This window comes from Aquarana catesbeiana, linkage group LG10 (genome assembly GCF_042186555.1).
Source record: "Aquarana catesbeiana isolate 2022-GZ linkage group LG10, ASM4218655v1, whole genome shotgun sequence".
NCBI classification, from domain to species: Eukaryota; Metazoa; Chordata; class Amphibia; order Anura; family Ranidae; genus Aquarana; species Aquarana catesbeiana.
In genome coordinates, this window is record NC_133333.1 from 115,858,015 (window position 1) to 115,877,695 (window position 19,681).

The 19,681-nt window shown below is 42.7% G+C and overlaps 1 protein-coding gene across 1 annotated transcript in view; it reads left to right on the forward strand.

Annotated features, from left to right (window-relative positions):
- DDX6 (DEAD-box helicase 6) overlaps positions 1-19,681 on the forward strand; it is a 77,798-nt gene that overhangs the window by 8,602 nt on the left and 49,515 nt on the right. Inside the window, exon 2 of the mRNA XM_073602491.1 lies at positions 13,199-13,668. Coding sequence (XP_073458592.1) covers positions 13,472-13,668 — 197 coding nt within the window. The 5' untranslated portion in view covers positions 13,199-13,471. The remainder of the gene's footprint in view (positions 1-13,198; positions 13,669-19,681) is intronic.

Here is a 19,681-nt window from a genome sequence, read left to right on the forward strand (position 1 = left end):
AAACTGGGACGGGGACGTAAGTTCCCTGGAGTCAAGGATCTGGCTTCCCGACAGGATAAAAAGAAGCCTGTGGTGGTGGAGAGCTGGTCAGCACCTAGCAGGAGGTCTCCCATGGTCCTTTCCCATTTCCCGAAGGATTACCACGGATGCGAGTTCCTGGGGATGGGGGGCCCACATCAGCAATGCAGTAGCACAGGGAGTGGTCCCCAGAGGAGGCAAGGGCCTCATCCAATCAGAGCTGCTTGCAGTCTTTTCAGATGGAGATCAGGGGTCACAACCTCCAAATTCTGTCGGACAATATAGCGACAGTCGCGTATATCAACAAGCAGGGAGGCATGAGAAGCCGGAGGCTTCAGTCCATTGCCCAGGAGATCCTTTCATGGGCAGAGGGGAATCTAGCTTCTATTTCTGCTGTACACCTGAAGGGGACAAACAATTGCCTGGCAGATTATCTCAGCCGTCACAGGATAGACCGAGACAACTGGTCCCTTCATCCCGAAGTCTTTGCAGACCTCACCAAGAGATGGGGTTATCCCGTAGCGGATTTGTTCGCAAACCGAAACAACCGCAAGACAGATATTATTTTCCATGAACCCGGCAGACCAAGCCTTGGGGATCGATGCTCTGGCAAACCTGTGGCCTCCAGGACTGTTATGCCTTCCCGCCAATCAGACTGATTCCAGAAGTCCTCCGAAAGTTTCTGCTGGAAGAGACAGATCTGACTCCAATTGCCCCATTTTGGCCCAAGAGGCCATGGTTTTCCCTGCTACAGTCTCTGGTTTCAGAGCCTCCGCGGAGTCTTCCAAAAAGGGAAGACTTATTATTGCAGGGTCCAGTATCACCCTCAGGTGGTTTCCTTAAACTTGACGGCCTGGTATCTGAAGAAAAGATACTGAGCGCCCAAGGGTTCTCTGACAAGGTAGTCAGGACTCTCGTTAATTGCAGGAAGCCGGTTACTAGAGCCATATATTCCAAAGTTTGGAAAAGGTTTTACTCATGGTTATCTGAAAATAAAAGATTAACTCATGATATACCGTCTATTTTGGAATTTTTTCAAGAGTGTGTTGACAAAGGTCTTTCTGTTAGTACCTTAAAGGCAGCTATTAGTGTGTTCCTCCAGTTTTCTCTCCTGGAAAATCCCACTATAGCCAGATTTTTTAAATCTATCTCTAGGGCCAGACCAGTAGTGGTGAGAAGTTGTCCAATGTGGGACTTGTCCCTAGTACTTCAAACTCTGGTAGAATTTCCGTTTGAGCCTCTGGGAAGTATGTCAGTTAAGTTACTTACATTAAAAACTGTGTTCCTTATAGCTGTTACCTCAGCTCGTAGGGTAAGTGAGTTGCAGGCCCTATCAGTAAGGGAGCCCTTCCTCACGATTTTTGAGGATCGAGTCGTTTTGGGAACCGATCCAGGTTTTTTGCCCAAGGTGGCAAGTACATTCCACCAATCTCAGGACATTGTATTGCCAACCTTTTGTAGTTCGCCACAGGGCGACTTAGAAAGAAAATTTAGCTTTCTAGATGTAAGAAGGATTCTCTTAGTCTATCTTGAGGTCACCAAGACCTTTAGGAAAACTGATGCCTTATTTGTCCTCTTTTCTGGAGTTCATAAGGGGAATAGTGCATCTAAAGCCACATTGGCTAGATGGATAAAGCAAGCCATCTTGGAAGCTTACAAAATTAGGGAGGTTCCTATACCTTTTGTTACTGCGCACTCAACTAGAGCCTTGTCTACGTCTTGGGCTGAGAGGGCTGGTGCCTCACCGGAACAAATTTGCAGGGCTGCCACTTGGTCCAGTTACTCAACCTTCATTAAACATTATCGCCTGGATCTCCTATCAGCTCAGGAGCAGGTGTTTTGGTCGTAAGGTCCTTCAGGCAGTTGTCCCTCCCTAGACTGGTAAGTTCTGGCTCATCGTCTCATGGGCTGTCCTGGAAGACGCTTGGAGAAAAGCTGAGTTAGACTTACCGGTAACTCCTTTTTCTGAGAGTCTTCCAGGACAGCCAGATTCCCACCCGGTATTGTCTGACGTGTATTATGCATATGTTTTGCAGGGTCCTACGGTTCTTGAGAAGACTGACATGGGCCTGGAGGAGCGCCCTTTTATCTGGTGGGGGTGACGTGTTTCCTGTCCTGGTAGGAGGAGCCCAAGGTCTCATGTGCTGTCCTGGAAGGCTCTCAGAAAAGGAGTTACCGGTAAGTCTAACTCAGCTGTTTCATTTTCTCCATCTGATCATCCCTCACAGCTGTTACCTTTTCTTCCACTTGACCCTCCCTTCTAGACTATAAGCTCCCAGAAGCAGGGCCCTCTGATCCCTCCTGTATTGAATTGTTTTGTAACTGTTTGCCTCAATGTTGTAAAGTGCTGTGCAAACTGTTGGCAATATATAAACCCTGTATAATAATAATGTCTGTTTATACCAGGCCTTAGTGCTGTAACTAGTACGCCATAGTCTGTTGGGTGCAAAACAGCTTTTACATCTGCTGAGATCTCAGTATGAATGTAGGGGAACGTAGCTTCTAACAGCCTCCTGTGCTTTGAGCAAAGCAAGTACTCAAATAGTATGAAGTTGGCCATAGGCATGAGTCTTGGCTCTATGCACTGGACAGGCAGCTCAGCTTCATCTCAGGAAAACGGGTAATTATCTGCAAGTAAAACGTAATAGATTCTTTACTGATCAGTTGCTGGACATGTTTTACAATGGTCTCAATTCTCTGGGCTTTAACACGGGCATAAGGATCTGTAAGCCACGTGCCTGTATTTTTTATTTTTTTAAATTTTTTTTTTAACTCATTGGAATCCACTGGATAAAACTGTCCCTTTTAAAAATGAGGATCGTTCTGGTGTGTTGGCTTTGAACTGAGCCTGGGGAAAAAGAAATGCTGTATTTGAATGTGGCACATATTTTGAGTTTTTATTGCAGTATTTAGCTAGATCCAAGTCAGACCAATAAATCTGATCTAATGTGCCATTCAATTTTTTTTGTAAATATTTTTTATGCATCTCTTGCACCCAGGCAATGTTGCCTCACTGTAGCTTAGACTCACTTTGCTCCTTTGTTGCTCTGTTCAGCCAGCAGGGTGGGAAAAAAGAGTATATGTATTTTTACATACATGGAAGCCAAGGGAACCTTTCCTTTGCGCCACATGGGCACAGAAAAGTTTAAGCAAATGTAAACCCTTAAGGGCTCTCACAGGCATGCAAAATAGGTGGTTTGGTCACGTTTTACCACTTCCTGACTGCTGATCAACCCCACTCAAATGTTAAAATAGGGAGTGGATAAAGGTGTTGACACTGTAATGTTGCCATGGTCTCATGTTTGCGTTAAGGCAACGTTATTACCTATGGCATTTACAGTGCCTTTAAGGTGTGGTTGCAAAGTGTCAGGTGATTTCCCATTTTAGTTCTGTACTAATTTGAAAAAAAATCTCACAGGGCATTTGTCTGTGCAACGCATGCAAAACGCTCAATGCTATAGGTGCGGTAATTCACATTAAGGCTGCTGTAGAATTTCAATCCTGTGTGAATGTTAGGCTGCGTTTACACTAGCTTTTAAAGTGGTTATAAACCCACTAAAAAAAACATGCAAGACGAACACATAATGAGCGAGTATGCATAGCATATTCGCTCATTATGAAATGGTCACCTTAGATCATCCCCGTACACTGCTCCGGCTGGCGACATCGCTCCCGGAGTTTCTTCCTGGTATCGCGAGCTCCGTCGCTGTGAATGCCCGGAGCTGCGATGACGTCACTCCTGCATGGGAGCCATCGGCAATGGCACGGTGGTGCCTTTGCTTCATTGTGCATGTGCTGATGACGTCGGCAGATGCAGGGGATATCTCCTAAATCGTACAGGTAAGCCTTTATTATAGACTTGTAGTCAAATGTGGATTGTAAGGGTTTACAATCCATTTAGAGAGACAATTTACCACTGATGGGTGCCTACAATGATCAGCTTTTTATTACTCTACAACCTTTATCCCAAAAGAGGAAAAAAGTGCAACTGCAGTGTGAGCTAGAGTAGGCTTTAATCTTTTAGTGTCTGCTAGTATGGCTAACACTCCCCTCCCCCAGAGTCACAATCCTAGACACTGACTGGCCAGATTACCAGGTAAGTCTAAAAAAAAAAAAAAAAAAAAAAAAATATGCAGCCACATCTAAGGATTGGTAAGGCTTAATGTACACGGGAAGTTTTGAAACCTCTCCTGAACTATTTGCCCCACTTACATGCCGCGTTTGCGTTTAGTAGTTTGTTTGAAAAAAAGTCAAAAATGTAACTCCATTAACCACTTGCCGACGGCTGGCCGTCATATAACGTCTTGGGCTTTGTGCGGGTATATCTGATGCCTGCAGCTACAGGCATCATTCAGATATCTGCTTTTTCAGCCGGCAATTCCCTGCACCATAAGAACGATCATAGCGCCTGGTCAGCAGCCGCTTGATCGTTCTTAGGGGCAGTGAGAGGGGACTCTCCCTCCCGCTGCCCTCCGGTGCTTCTGCCGGCTCACCGCTGCGATCGGTGATTTGAACGGGTCCACCAGCACCGGGTGTTTACCATAGAGATTTCTGGCGGACCAGATGGTCGCTGGAGTCTCTCTGATCATCTGAGGCCAGGCCTGACGTCCTAACATCTGCATTCAAATAAACGGCGCCGCCTCGGCTGGGATGCCGTTTTTTTTTTTTTTTTTTTGTTTTTTTTTTATTTCAGGCTTCCCAGCCTAGAGGTGAAATGTGGGGTCTTATTGACCCCATATCTCACTGTAAAGCCCACCAATCATGCCATATTCCGATTACAAAGGATTTTTACATGCCTTGTAATAGGAATAAAAGTGATCAAAATTTTTTTAAAGTGCCCCTGTCCTCGTGTGGTTGCCTGCAGAAGCGAATGCATACGTAAGTCCCGCCCACATATGAAAACTGTTCAAACCACCATGTGAGCTGTTGCAGCGAACTTTGGAGCGAGAAAAATAATTCTAGCTCTAGACCTTTAACTCAAAATATGTAACCAGTAAAACATTTTTAAAGTGTCGCCTATGGGGATTTTTAACCACTTCGCATCCAGGCCATTTCTGACACTTCGCTCCTACATGTCAAAAATCATAATTTCTTTGCTATAAAATTACATAGAACCCCCAAACATTATATGTTTTTTTAGCAGAGACCCTAGAGAATACAATGGTGGTCATTGCAACTTTTTATCTTGCACGGTATTTGCGCAGCAATTTTTCAAACGCGTTTTTTTTTGGAAAAAGTTTTCATGCTTTAAAAAAAAACAAAATAGCAAAGTTAGCTAAATTTTTTTGCATTGTGTGAAAGATGAAGTTATGCTGAGTAAATAGACACCTAACATGTCACGCTTCAAAATTGCACACGCTCGTGGAATGGCGCCAAACTTTGGTACTTAAAAATACCCATAGGCGACGCTTTTATTATTTTTTAATGGTTACACGTTTTGAGTTACAGAGGAGGTCTAGGGCCAAAATTATTGCTCTCGCTCTAACGTTCGCGGTGATACCTCACATGTGTGGTTTGAACACCGTTTTCATATGTGGGCGGGACTTGCGTATGCGTTCGCTTCTGCGTGCGAGCTCACGGGGACAGGGGCGCTTTAACATTTTTTTTTTTTTGTTAATTTTACTTAATTTTTATTTTGACACTTTAAAAAAAATGTTTTTTTTTTGATCACTTTTATTCCTATTACAAGGGATGTAAACATCCCTTGTAATAGGAATATGACACGATCAGTCCTCTTTACAGTGAGATATGGGGTCAATAAGACCCCACATCTCACCTCCTAGGCTGGGAAGCCTAAAATCAAAAAAAATAAAACGATCGCCGCTTCACAGCTGAAGCGGCGCCGTTTTTTTGAATGCAGAGGCCGGGCGTGACGTCATAACATCGCGCCCGGCCTCCGAACGATCATAGAGACTCCGGCGATCATCTGGTCCGCCGGAAATCTCTATGGTGAACATCCGGTGCCGGCGGATCCGCTATCCGACTCACCGATCGCTGAGGTGAGTCGGTAGAAGCACCGGAGGGTGGCGGGAGGGGGGGGGACGTCCCCCCTCGCTGCCCGTAAGAACGATCAAGCGGCGGAACAGCCGCTATGATCATTCTTACGGTGTACGGAATCGCCGGCTGAAAATGCCGGTATCTGAATGATGTCTGTAGCCTCAGGCATCATTCAGATATAAGCCCTGAAAGTCGAGGCCGTCATATGACGGCCTCCGGATGTCAAGCGGTTAAGTACCGAAGTTTGGCGCCATTCCACCAGCCTGTGCAATTTTGAAGCGTGGGTATCTATTTACTCGGCGTGACTTCTCTTTCACATTATGCAAAAAAATTGGGCCAACTTTACTTTTGTTTTTTTTTTTGTTTTTTTTTCACAAAACACGTAGTTGAAAAATTGCAATGACCGCCATTGTATTCTCTAGGGTCTCTGCTAAAAAACATATATAATGTTTGGGGGTTCTATGTAATTTTCTAGAAAAAAATGATTTTTACATGCAAGAGAGAAATGTCAGAATTGGCCTGACTGGCAAGTGGTTAAAAAGCCTGTAAACGAAACATGGCTAAGCTGTTACAGCAAATGCCTCTGAACATCCCTCCTGAATGCATTTTTTTTTTTTTTTTTTGCTTTCCAAAAAATGCTTGTAAACTCAACTACCTAGAAAGGACTAAAGGACCTTGAGTACATGTACTGATAAGAGGAGGGTTCGGGGCAGCTGAAAAAAAAAAAACCTCCCAACTGCTCCTAAACGTCTGTTTTACCAGCAGCCGTGTACATGAAGCTTAAGGCCTCATGCACACGAGACGCTGTTAAACGCGCGTTCAGAGGCAGTTGGACACTTTTTTTTTTTTTTTTTTTTTTTTCAACTGCCCCTGAACCCATTCAGTGTTATCCTATGTGTCCATGTATGCAGTCTCGTTTTTAGGCAGTTGCGTTTAGGCCTCATGCACACGAGACGCTGGTGCAAACTCTGCTGAACACATGCTTTTAAAAGCTGAAACCGGTGTTTAGAAACGCCCGTTTTGCTGCGTTTGCATGCCGGGTTTAGCCGCATTTTACCGCGTTTGCGTCTAGAAGCGTCTGCAGAGCAGAGAATGACATTTTGCGACCCAAATGTGGTGCCCTGTATCTAGGAACCCCAAATTTGGTGTGCTAACACAGTGGAACTAGCACTACAACATATCCACATTTGGGGTTCCTTGCACCAAGAGGCCCTGAGATACGGGGCCCCAAAGTTGGGTTGCAGAATGTCACGCACTTCTGCAGCAGAGAATGAGATTTTCCGACCTGAATTTGGGGCCCCATATCTCGGGGCCACTTGGTGCTAGGAACCCCAAATTTGGATATGTTAGTCCAACTGTTAGCACACAAAATTTGGGGTTCCTAGCACCAAGTGGCCCTGAGATATGGGGCCCCAAATCGGGGCAAAAAATGTCAAGCACTTTTCTGCAGCAGAGAATGATTTTCCGACCTAACTTTGGGGCCCCATATCTCGGGGCCACTTGGTGCTAGGAACCCCACATTTGGATATGTGTTAGTCCAACTGTGTTAGTACACCAAATTTGGGGTTCCTAGCATCAAGTGGCCCTGAGATATGGGGCACCAAAGTCGGGTTGTAAAAACACTTATAAACGCGGCTAAACGCGGTACTGGCGTTTAGCTGCGCTTGGCGTCTGAAACGTGGAAAACTTTTGCGTCTGAACCCATTTTTTTGCTTCTGGAAAAAACTAGGTTAAACGCAACTGCCTAAAAATGCCAAAAAAAACGACTGTGTACATGGACACATAGGATAACATTGAATGGGTTCAGGGGCAGTTGAAAAGTGTCCAACTGCCTCTGAACACGAGTTTAACAGCGTCTCGTGTGCATGAGGCCTTAACCATGTTTTTCCAGAAGCAAAAAAATGGGTTCAGACGCAAAAGTTTTCCACGTCTCAGACGCCAAACGCCGGTACTGCGTTTATGTGTTTTAAAGGAACATTTTACGACCCAATTTTGGGGCCCCATATCTTGGGGCAACTTGGTGGCCTAGGTACCCCAAATTTGGTGTGCAAACAGTGGAACTAGCACTACAACATATCCAAATTTGGGGTTCCTAGCACGAAGTGGCCCCGAGATATGGGGCCCCAAAGTCAGGTCGGAGAATGTCATTCTCTGCTGCAGAAGTGCTTGACATTTTGCGACACTTGGTGCTAGGGTCCCCAAATGTGGGTATGTTGTAGTGCTAGTTCCACTGTGTTAGCACAGCAAATTTGGGGTTCCTAGCACCAAGTGGCCCTGAGATATGGGGCCCCAAAGTTGGGTTGCAAAATGTAATTCTCTGCTCTGCAGACGCTTCTAGATGCAAACGCGGCAAAGTGGGCGTTTCTAAACGCTGGTTTCAGCTTTTAAAAACGTGTGTTCAGCAGAGTTTGCACCGGCGTCTCGTATGCATGAGGCCTAAGTTGTGATATTACTTTAACCACTTTAAGACCAGCCTATTTTTCATACTGGTTTACAAGTTAAAATCATTTATTTTTGTTACAAAATTACAACCCCCAAACATATATTTTTTTTTTCTAACACCCTAGAGAATAAAATGGCGGTCGTTGCAATACTTTTTGTCACACCGTTTTTGCGCAGTGGGCTTACAATCGCATTTTTTTGGGGAAAAAATTAACTTTTTTGAATGAAAAAATAAGACAATTTAGCCCAAGCCAAGTAAATTGATACCCAACATGTCACGCTTCATAGTTACACCTGCTCGTGGAATGGTGACAAACTTTTACCCTTAACCACTTCAATACAGGGCATTTTCACCCCCTTCCTGCCCAGGCCAGTTTTCAGTGCTGTAACATTTTGAATGACAATTGTGCAATCATGCAACAGTGTACCCAAATGAAATTTTGATAATTTTCACACAAATAGAGCTTTCTTTTGGTAGTATTTGATCACCTCTGCGGTTTTTATCTTTTGCGCTATAAACAAGAGCGACAAGTTTGAAAACATTTTTTACTTTTTGCTATAATATCCCAAATTTAAAAAAAAAAACTAATTTTTTCCCGCAGTTTAGGCCTATATGTATTCTACATATTGGTAGAAAAAAAATCGCAATAAGTGTATATTGATTGGTTTGCACAAAAGTTATAGCGCCTACAAAATAAAGGATAGATTTATGGCATTTTTTATTTTTTTACTAGTAATGGCGGCAATCTGCGATTTTTTTTTTTTTTTTTTTTTTATCGTGACTGACATTGCGGCAGACATATCAGACAATTTTGATACTATTTTGGGACCACTGACAGTTATACAGTGATCAGTGCCATAAATATGCACTGATTACTGTATATAAATGCCACTGGCAGGGAAGGAGCTAACACTAGGGTCAATCAAGGGGTTTAATGTGTTACCTAGGGAGTCATTCTAACTAGGGGGAGGGGACTGACTAGGGGTGGAGACAGATTGGTGTTCATACTTGGTATGAACACTCGATCTGTCTCCTCTCCCGATAGGACGTGGATCTGTGTTTACATACAGATCTACGGTCCTGCTCTGTAACGAGCGATCGCCCGGCGGACACGTGCATCGGCTCCTCGGTGACATGGCTTGTGCGCCCCCTATACCACCAGGAAGCGGAGGACGTCATATTATGCCTGCCCAGGATGGGAGATCCCATCTGCGGGTGTCATGACAAAGGGCGGGTAGGGAAGTGGTTAAAAATCTCCATATGAAACGTTTAAAAATTCTACATGCTACATGTTTTGAGTTGCAAAGAAGGTTTAGGGCTAGAATTGTTGCTCTCGCTTTAACGATCACGATGATGCCTCACTTGTGGTTTGAACACTATTTTCATATGCGGGCGCTACTCGAGTATGCATTTGCTTCTGCACGCAAGCTCCGTGGGCTGGGCGTGTTTTAAAAATGTTATATTTTTACCTTTTTTTTTTTTTTTTGTTTTTTTTATTTTTTTTTTAGATTTTTAAAGAATGTAAATATCCCTCGTAATAGAAAAAAAAGCATGTCAGGACCTCTTAAAGGGTTTGTAAAGGTTTGTGTTTTTTCACCTTAATGCATCCTACGCATTAAGGTAAAAAACACCTGTCAGTGACCAGCCCCCCCCCCCCCCCCCCCCCCCCCCCCGGTTTACTTGTCTGAACCCTCAAACTTGACCCACGGGAGCGCACTGTCTCTGCCTGGGGTTCTCGGCTCTTGATTGGGTAGATTGATAGCAGCGCAGCCATTGGCTCCCACTGCTGTCAATCAAATCCAATGATGCGGGGGGCGGGGCTGAGTCCTGCATTTGGCCTCCATGGAAGTTCCATGACGTTTTGACGTAGTTTCCACGCTGCAATGGTATGGAGACGGGTGGGGGCCATCTTCCACTCACTCATCTCCATAACTAACAGGGAGAAGGACATGATCACCTTCGCCGGTGGCTCTGGTAAGTGGCGGAGGACACCCGAGAGTGGCAGGAGGGGGGCCCTCTCCCGCCGCCAATGAAAGTGATCTTGCGGTGAAGCCGCTGCAGAGACCACTTTTATCTGAAAGCGGACCGCCCGCTGAAGAAAAGGATACCACGGTTATGGTCTGGCAGTGGTTAACCATTTCACGCCAGCGCGTGCTCAAGGCACAGCTGTTAGGACTGCAATTCATGCAAATATGCAGTCCTTTGGCACCAAGCAGTTAAAAGGACATTAAACCTGGAGTTCAGTTTTAATCCTTTTGCTGCCAGAGCCATTTTTGTGTATTTTGAACACTTAAAGCGGGAGTCCGGCGACCAATCTTCTTTTTTTTTTTTTTTTTTTTTTTTTTTTTTTTTTGTCATTGAGACACTTTGCTAATCCCAAAATAATACTCAGTTTGGGTGTAATTTCCGCCTCTGTCTGTTTTCGTACTGAAGAATAACTTTAAAAATGTGATGCTGGCTGTTTCCATCTTGCTTGTGGGCATGTGAAGCCCACAAGCATTGATTTCCTGGATGCGGTGAATGCTGTTCATTCACAGCTTGTTCACAAGCATGATCATTGTTCCCGCACTGAATCTTGGGAAGCCTGACACTAAGCTCCCAGGAGACAGTGCGGCGCCGGGGAAAGGCAATAACCACACCTACTCCCATGGGAGGAGAGACAGGAAGTGCCACAATAAAGTACAATATAAAGGTAATTACAGCAATAAATGTTTTTGTGCGGTATTTGAACATCTATGCAATTAACTGAAGGGGGTAAGATTAAGTTAAAAATTTGAGTGGAACCCCGCTTTAAAAAAAAAAAAAAAAAAAAAAAAAAATTCCAAATATGAGATTTGAGGACTTTTTGACCCCAGATCTCATATTTAAGAGGACCCTTTTCTATTAGGGATATTTACATTCCTTGTAATAGGAATAAAAGTGACCCAATTTTTTTTTTTTTTTTTTAAGTGTAAAAACGAGTTTTTTTTTTTTTTTTTTTTTTTTTTTTTTTAAATGCCCTGTCCCGACGAGCTCGCACGCAGAAGTGAACGCATATGTGAGTAGCGCCCCGCATATTAAACCGGTGGTCAAACCACACATGTGAGGTATTGCCGCGATCATTAGAGCGAGAGCAATAATTCTAGCCCTAGACTTCCTCTGTAACTCAAAACATGTAACCTGTAGAATTTTTTTAACCGCTGCCCATAAAGTTTGACGCCATTCCACGAGTGGGGGCAATTTTGAAGCGTGACATGTTGGGTATCAATTTACTCAGCGTAAAATTATCTTTCACAATATATAAAAAAAATTGGGCTAACTTTACTGGTTTATTTTTTTTTTTATTCAAAAAAGTGAATTTTTTCCAAAAAAAGTGCGCTTGTAAGATCGCTGCGCAATTACGGTGTGACAAAGTATTGCAATGACCGCCATTTTATTCTCTAAGGTGTTAGAAAAAAAAATGTATAATGTTTGGGGGTTAATTTTCTAGCAAAAACGTGTTTTTAACTTGTAAACAACGAGTCTGGGAAAAAAAGGCCATGTCTTTAAGTGGTTAAAGGCGCTGGAGTTTTTCATGCACTTTGGCGTTAAAAAAAAAAAAAAAAAGATAAGCACCTGAAAAGATTACGAAAAATGTTTCCCAATAAAATCAATAAATGCTTTCACACTGGGGCTGTGCGGTGAAAATAATCCAGCATGCAGCTTGTTTGGAGAGCTAAAAAAGTGCCTCGAAAGCCCCTCCATCAAAATCAATGTAAAGTGCCTGAATAGCGCCTCACACGCGAGTTAAAGCACTACGTAAATGTCTGCAATGCACCGCAAGAGTGCTCAGCGTTTTTTATGGGCAGTTTAGAAGTGCCTATGTGGAAGGGCTCTTAGACTCCTGGTGTCTCACCTGTCGTCCTAATGAATCTAATGCCATGCAGATCATACGGCATTAGATTCTTCCCCAGCCATACAGGCTTTGGGAACTGTCATGGAGACCCAGATGTGATGTTTAACACACTGCTTTTGGGTTATCAAGGTGGAGTGTGGACATGTTTGCTCGGCACCCTTCTCTTTACCTGGCTGCACCTGTCCGATTGCATACAAATTGAAAGTGTTTAGAAATGGTTTTGTTAAATCTTAAGGAAAATTGTACAATGTATGGCCTACCTAAGTATACCCCCAAAAATTGTATTTGGTCTTAAATTGCTCTTTAAAACCAGCAGTGGTATGAGTTGCTATACAAGATTGTAAGATCTGCATAGCACTGCTGCCTCTTGATGGCTAGTCTAAGGTTTTGAGTAAGGTGTACTGGTGTTCCCTCCCCCCTTAGGTTACACGCTCTCATGAACAGGTTCCTCCAACACTTTTGGGCTGTATTGTAACTGTAAGTCTCCTTTTATTTTGTACAATGCTGCACAAACAGCTCTGTAAAAATCCTCTTATAATAATCAGGTCACTACTTTGCTGCACATTGTTCTTGCTGGAGGCACTGGCATTAAGAAGTGAAACTGCTTCTACCAAGAAAGATGGCTGCTCTCAAACACAGAACAAGGTATGGTAAGTCCGGAATGGAAGATCAGCTACAGGGAGAACACTGGCAATACTAGTCCTTTGCTCTCTGACTTTTTTATATGACTTCAGGAGTTCAGTACAGGTTCAGGTACAGAGCACTTGTTGGCTGCAAAGGGAAAATACAAAAAGAATGTTCACATTTTTTGTTTTGCTGCTTAAAGGTTTTCTATGTGTTTAACAATTCTCTAATTTTTCTTTTAGGTTGCAATCGTTGAATAAAAGTGAATTTCATCAATGTCCGAGGGCTTTTTTTTTATAAAGTTGAATTTGTGCATCAGAACAAGTGATTTCATAGTTCAAAGACTTTAAGAAGAACAAGCACTTGTTTTAAGTTGCATTTAAGGACTCATTTACTGAGCAAGACATTATCTCTTCATTTGAAGAGTCCTATAAACTATTAGTCTCTGTACTGACTTTCAGAACTTGTGAAGCTGAAAGAAACTTACAAAGGGACACTTAAACAAACAAAACAAAATGAGCACCACGAGAACAGAGAACCCTGTTTTAATGGGTCTGTCCAGTCAGAATGGGCAGTTGAGGGGCCCAGTGAAACAAAGCCAAGGGCCTGGAAATGGGGGAACACAGACACAGCAAATAAACCAGCTGAAAAATGCCAGCACAATCAATAACGGAAGTCAGCAGCAAGCACAGAGTATGGGCAGTGGTATTAAGTAAGTATGTTGGGTTTTTTCTCCCCTCTGTGGATACATCAATTTGCACACTTCAATTTTTTTTTTCCTCTCTATGCCACGTTAAAGCTTTCTCAGTCTTTTGTGCCTTATTACACTTTTTTACTGGTACCATGGTGATTCAACCCTGTTGGTTGAGCTTGATGCTGCTGGTTGAGTTGAGGCCTGCTTCCCCTAATGCTAGCCCCTGCTTTACTGTTCAGCTATCAAATACCAGGATATTGGTGGGCAGTAGAGCCCCTAAGACTGTTGCAGGCTCTAGACGCTAGAATAATTATGTACAAAGTAGATGCACATTTTAATGTGGTATATGTTGCTGCCACTGGCATCCTTGTTGGACATATGACATCATGCAGAAATGTGTATAAATATGTAAGCTCTTGTCAGTAGAGATGAGCCCATGTCATCGAGCCTGCCAGGAAGGTTGCTGTACTGGGCAAGTCCCTTGCTGTTAAGGCATGCTGGGGGGCCCAGCAGCACATGTACCATGCCCCTTGCTTCAGAATGTGGATCAAGTATGGACTCTGCCGGAGATGATTGGCTGGATTGGATGATTCCTGGTGCCGGTCACAGACTTGGGTCTGGACACAACCAAGCTCATCTGCAGTTATCAATACTGTAGGTCTCCTGTATGCCAACATACAGGTCTAAGACACCGCTCCAGTATGTAGAAATGTCCCAAGTGCATCTTAGGGATGTTTCCAGATAGTCTTGTGTAGGTTTTAATTTGTTGTCCATAATGGTGATATTCCCCTGCCATCTACCCTTCTCCAGAATGAAATTTTTCAAATACATTTTAGAATGTCTAATTAAACCCAGGAACAAAGGTAACACATTGCTGCTACTTAATCTTTATTCAATGAGTTACTTGCAATGACCCAAACAAAACGGATGGTTAAATGGTGATAGTACCAGTAAAATAACACAAACGCAAAGGAAAAATGATCGTTACAGGAAATGGCAGTCTCAGATTCTGGCCAAACCAGCAGACCTCACTGCAGGCTGCTAAATTGTATGGCCTTACATCCCTCTGACCAGGCAGGGTGTAGACTGGTTAAATGCTACAAAAACTGATAACCGCCTTCTCACCAGTATTGTAGTGTGAACAGGGTACATAGAACTATGGGTTTGTGTAAATAAACATATTTGCTTGTGTAGTAGGTCATAGGGAGGCAGCACACCATGGCATATATTGGTACCCTGATCTCACTCTGCTGGCAATTTCTACTGGATTGTGCAGCTCAAACAAGAATAGTAGTATGGTCATGCATATTGCTGCTGTACAGGATGCAGTAATGCGGTTTTATACTATGTGGTATGTTTCCTTGGATCTGAGGATTGCAGTTTGTTGGCTTATATTTGGGCATGAACACCTAATGCCACTCTTACATGTATGATAGATCCATTTATGACATTTTTCATGTTTGTGCAGAATTCAATGATCACAAAACAATCACATATTAGGTGGAAGCGACGTTTTCTTTTTCCCTAAGAAATGTCCCAAAACCATAAACTCGGTGGAAGATCTTCACAGTGGAAATGGTCACATAAAGGTCCTAAAATGCATGAGGACTTTTCCAGTGGCTTGTCAGATAAACCCCCCTCAGGTAGACATCAGAACACACTCAAAACATAAATTGACCATGGGGAGAGGGAAAGGACAGACTCATAGCACAATACTGTCACACAGCTTTAGTATAAAAGGTACCAATAGGTACTCGCATGAGGAAGAACAAAATACAGCATGTATCAGCTAAATGCTATCTGCCCACAAGCACAATGACATGAGCCGCTCGAGCTTTGCCCAATATATTTAGTTGCTAGAGTAAAGCTGGCCATACACTTTATAATTTTCTTAAGATTTACCTTTATGTAGTGCAAGAGCCTTGCCCAATTGCATACAACTTGAAGGTGTTTAGGTTTGACCTCATATGTGGCTTTGGTAAAGCTAATGGAAAATTGGACATGCACGATTAATCGTTATCGCAATTTTTTTTCCCCTTGAGATCCTGAAAAAGTATTTCCTGATTCTTTCTATGCAGAGAATTCTCTGCTCTGCTAAAGCCAACAGCCTTCAAAAGAAAGGGGGGGAAAAAAAAAAGCAGTCTGCCAAGAATCACAACATTCTTTAGCAGTGAAATTTAAGTAAAAACTTTAACAGTTTGTCCTTTAGATCAAAAGAATACACTTGGTGTGAAAATGAGGGAATTTTAACCATTTAAAGCGGAGCTCTGCCGAAAATTTTTTTTTTTTTTTTTTAAGTCCGCAGCTACAAATACTGCAGCTGCTGACTTTTAAAACATGGACACTTACCTGTCCAGGGCGCCCGCGATGTCAGCACCCGAGGCCAAACCGTTTCTTGGCCCTCGGGTGCTGCCGCCTCCATCTTCAGTAAGGGAATCAGGAAGTGAAGGCTTGCAGCTTCACTTCCCGGTTCCCTACTGCGCATTGCGCGAGTCGCACAGCGCAATACGGATGGTCCCTGCTGTCTCTGGGACCCGTGTTTTTGCCAGCAGACAGCGGGGGGGGGGACAGGAAGTGGTGTAAATAACCGCAGATTCTGCGGCTATCTATGCCGGAAGTGGGTACTGATACCTGTAATATACAGGTATCTGCACCTCCCTCCCCCCTGAAAGGTGCCAACTGTGACACCGGAGGGGAGGAGGAATCCGATGAGTGGAAGTTCCACTTTTGGGTGGAACTCCACTTTAAAACACTAAACCTTTTTCTGACATTTGTGGTTTCAAGTTAAAATAATTTTTTTTTGCTAGAATATTACTCAGAACCCCCTATATAGATAGATATAGAATTTTTTTTTTTTTCAGTAGATACCCTAGAGGATAAAATGGTTGTTGCAATTCTTTGTCAAACTATTTGTGCAGCAGTCGTTCAAATGCAATTTTTTGGGAAAAAATTACACACTTAGCCCAATTTTTTATTTTTTTTTTGTATAATGTGAAAGATTTTACGCCATGAGAATCGTGATCTTTTTATTCTGAGCAAAAAAAAATCATGATTCTCATTTTGCCCAGAATTGTGCAGCTCTAGTATAATGTATGGCCAGCCTAAGGCCTCTTTCACATGGACTGTCCATTCAGATCCGCCTGTCAGTTTTTTAGGCGGACCTGAACGGACACTCCATGGAGGTCTGTGGAGCGTCGGATGTCAGCGGTAACATGTCCGCCCCATGTGAAAGAGCCCTAAGTCTTCGTTGCCAGCACATCTAATATCTCTGGTAAGGAGGCTGTTTGATGGAGCACAGGAGTGATCATGTGTGATAACTATTCAGCACTTTCTCACCTGTGGATGAACTCTTTCCACTGGAGTTCTTTCACTTATAAGTAATTGTGGTTTTGGGACATTTTATGAATGTATTATATTTGAGATGTCCTGTATTGGACTACGGTTTTGTGCTTGTGCAATAGACCTGTGTTTAGTGAAGAAAATTGCTGGTCTTTCTGCACATAGTATGAATGAACATTCTGTTTTTTTTTGTTTGTTTTTTTTTTAAATTGAGTGGTAACTTATGCTAATTTGCTCTCCTGTAGAAATCAAAAGTTGCTGTAATGTTCTGACATCAGTGCCATCAAAGATCTGTCTATAATCCAACAGAATGTGGTGGCTTCATTCATCTTATTTTATTTATATATTTTTTATTTTGTTTGGACATTAACACTACCTGTTTTAAGGTAACACTCTAGTGTATGAAGAAACCATGTTACCCTGAGGACAGGTCTACAGAATGCCAGCAGTGTGCCATAGTGGCCCTATTTGTAGTAACCCCACTTTGAGAAAAAAATACCCTCTGGGTGATCTATGTATATTGCAAGAACTTAACTGTAGCAGATTCACACATTTTTGTTGGTCTGCAGAAATCTGGCTGTTTCACCATGTCCTTTGCAGACTGGTTGATTATCACCTGGTCTCAGGTCAGAGGCATAACTAAAAACCATGAAGCTAATCACGGGGAAGGGCCAATCACAGCGATCCTTTACCATGTGATCAGCCAGTTATCGGCAGTTCAATAATTCTGTTAGTACATTGTTTACACTGATAATCTGTGCAGTCCATCAGTGCCTCCTCGGCAGGATTGTGAGCTGGGTGTCTTTCAGCCCAGAGCCTGCACTGATGGTTCCCCCTCCCTCCCTCTTTCACGGATGGGAGAGGAGAGAGCTGATCTGCTCTTCACCTCCCACCCTCTCCTGTGTGTGCACCGTGGGAAGTGTGAAGCTCAGCAGCTGAGTCAAATTCAGCTGCTTCTAAATGGTACACGCAGCAGCTTTCACTTTTGAAATTTTAGGTGGCTGTGTGGGGCCAGTGCAGCTTCAGTGTCCGCTTGCCAACTGCTGACTGTAGATTTAAAGATACAGTTCAGGCCGGCTGCACAGAATCTCGTGTGTGTGTATATGTGTGTGTATATATATATATATATATATATATATATATATATATATATAATATATATATATATATATATATATATATATATATATGTTTATTTCTGGGTAAGGGGTGTGTGTGCCTGGCTGGCTCCCCTTTTTAGATGCTGATCAGTGTGTCCTGGCCAAGTCAGATTTCAGGCATCCCCTGCAACAAATGCTATTTTTGGAGAGATACTTTCAATAGGAACATGTCTAAAGGGATGCAGGACCAGCAGATTTCTTAATTGGTGACCTGCAGCTGGAAACCTGACAGTTGATTATGAAACCACTCCCATTAGACCCACTCAGTGCAGAGGCACAGAGAAAACACACAGGGATTTCTTCAGAATAACAAGGTGGGAATCTGCAACAAAGGTTGTTATAATCCCTGCAATGTACATGGATCACATAGGGGAATTTTTTATTTATTTTTTTTTTTTTGACAAAAGTGGAGTTGCGCTTTAAACATGTTGTTAGTTGGCTGACCATACAAAAGACTAGGTCATTGAAAAAATCACGAGTCAAAACTTTTTTTTTTTTTTTTGTGTTGACTAATTTGGTTAGAAATCAATGAAAATGTCAATCGCTATTCAAATGAAATACTAGGTGTATGAACAGCTTGAGGGTTTTTTTTTTTTCCCACTTTGTTTAGGGGAAAAAAAACCCACATTCAGTTAGAATTTTTTGTTCCCATCGAACTTTCCATCCTGCTCCTTCAGGTTTTTCTCATCACTGAACATTGATATGACCCAACTAGCCATCAGAAAATTGAAGGGTCAATCTGAAAACTAGAATCATTCTACTTGTGTTTGCCTAGCTTTTAACATAAAATTAAATGCAGCAATCTGTCCTGTATACAATTTTAAGGACAGATTTTGAGAACTAAAGACAATTGTCAGTATTTCAAGAGAAACTGCCCACATCAATTAGGCCCTGTTCACACTGACATTAAAAGCAGGCGTTTGAGCAATGTTAAACACCTCAAACGCCTAGTAATTCCGTCTGGATTAGATAATATGGACAGCTGTGTAACGGTATCTAAACATATATATATATATATATATATATATATATATATATATATATATATATATATTCTGCGAACATAAAATGTTTGTTTTTATGAAGCACCACTGTAAAAGCCAAATTGACCAGGTGTCTGACAAAGATTAGGCCAACCTGCCACAGGTCTACATTCCAAATTTCAGACTTTCCACCGCGAATGAAAAGTGCTCCACAGTCTTTCCGCCTTGAATAAAGTGCTCAAACACCTCTCCCCCGCAGACTAGGACTTGCCAGGTAGCAATGCTTTTTTTTTTTTTTTATTATTATTATACAGATGGGCATTAAACACCTATGCAGATGACTTCCATCTAATATGGCTTCCGTTCCTGACTCTCCTTTCTGCGATACGGCATTGCGTCGCTTTAATTGACAATTGTGCAGTCGTGCTACGTTGTACCCAAACATTTTTGGTAACACTATCTTTTACTTTTTGCTATAATAGGGGAAGAGACAGATCGGTGTTCATACTTAGTATGAGCACATGATCTGTCTCCTCTCCCCTGAGAGAA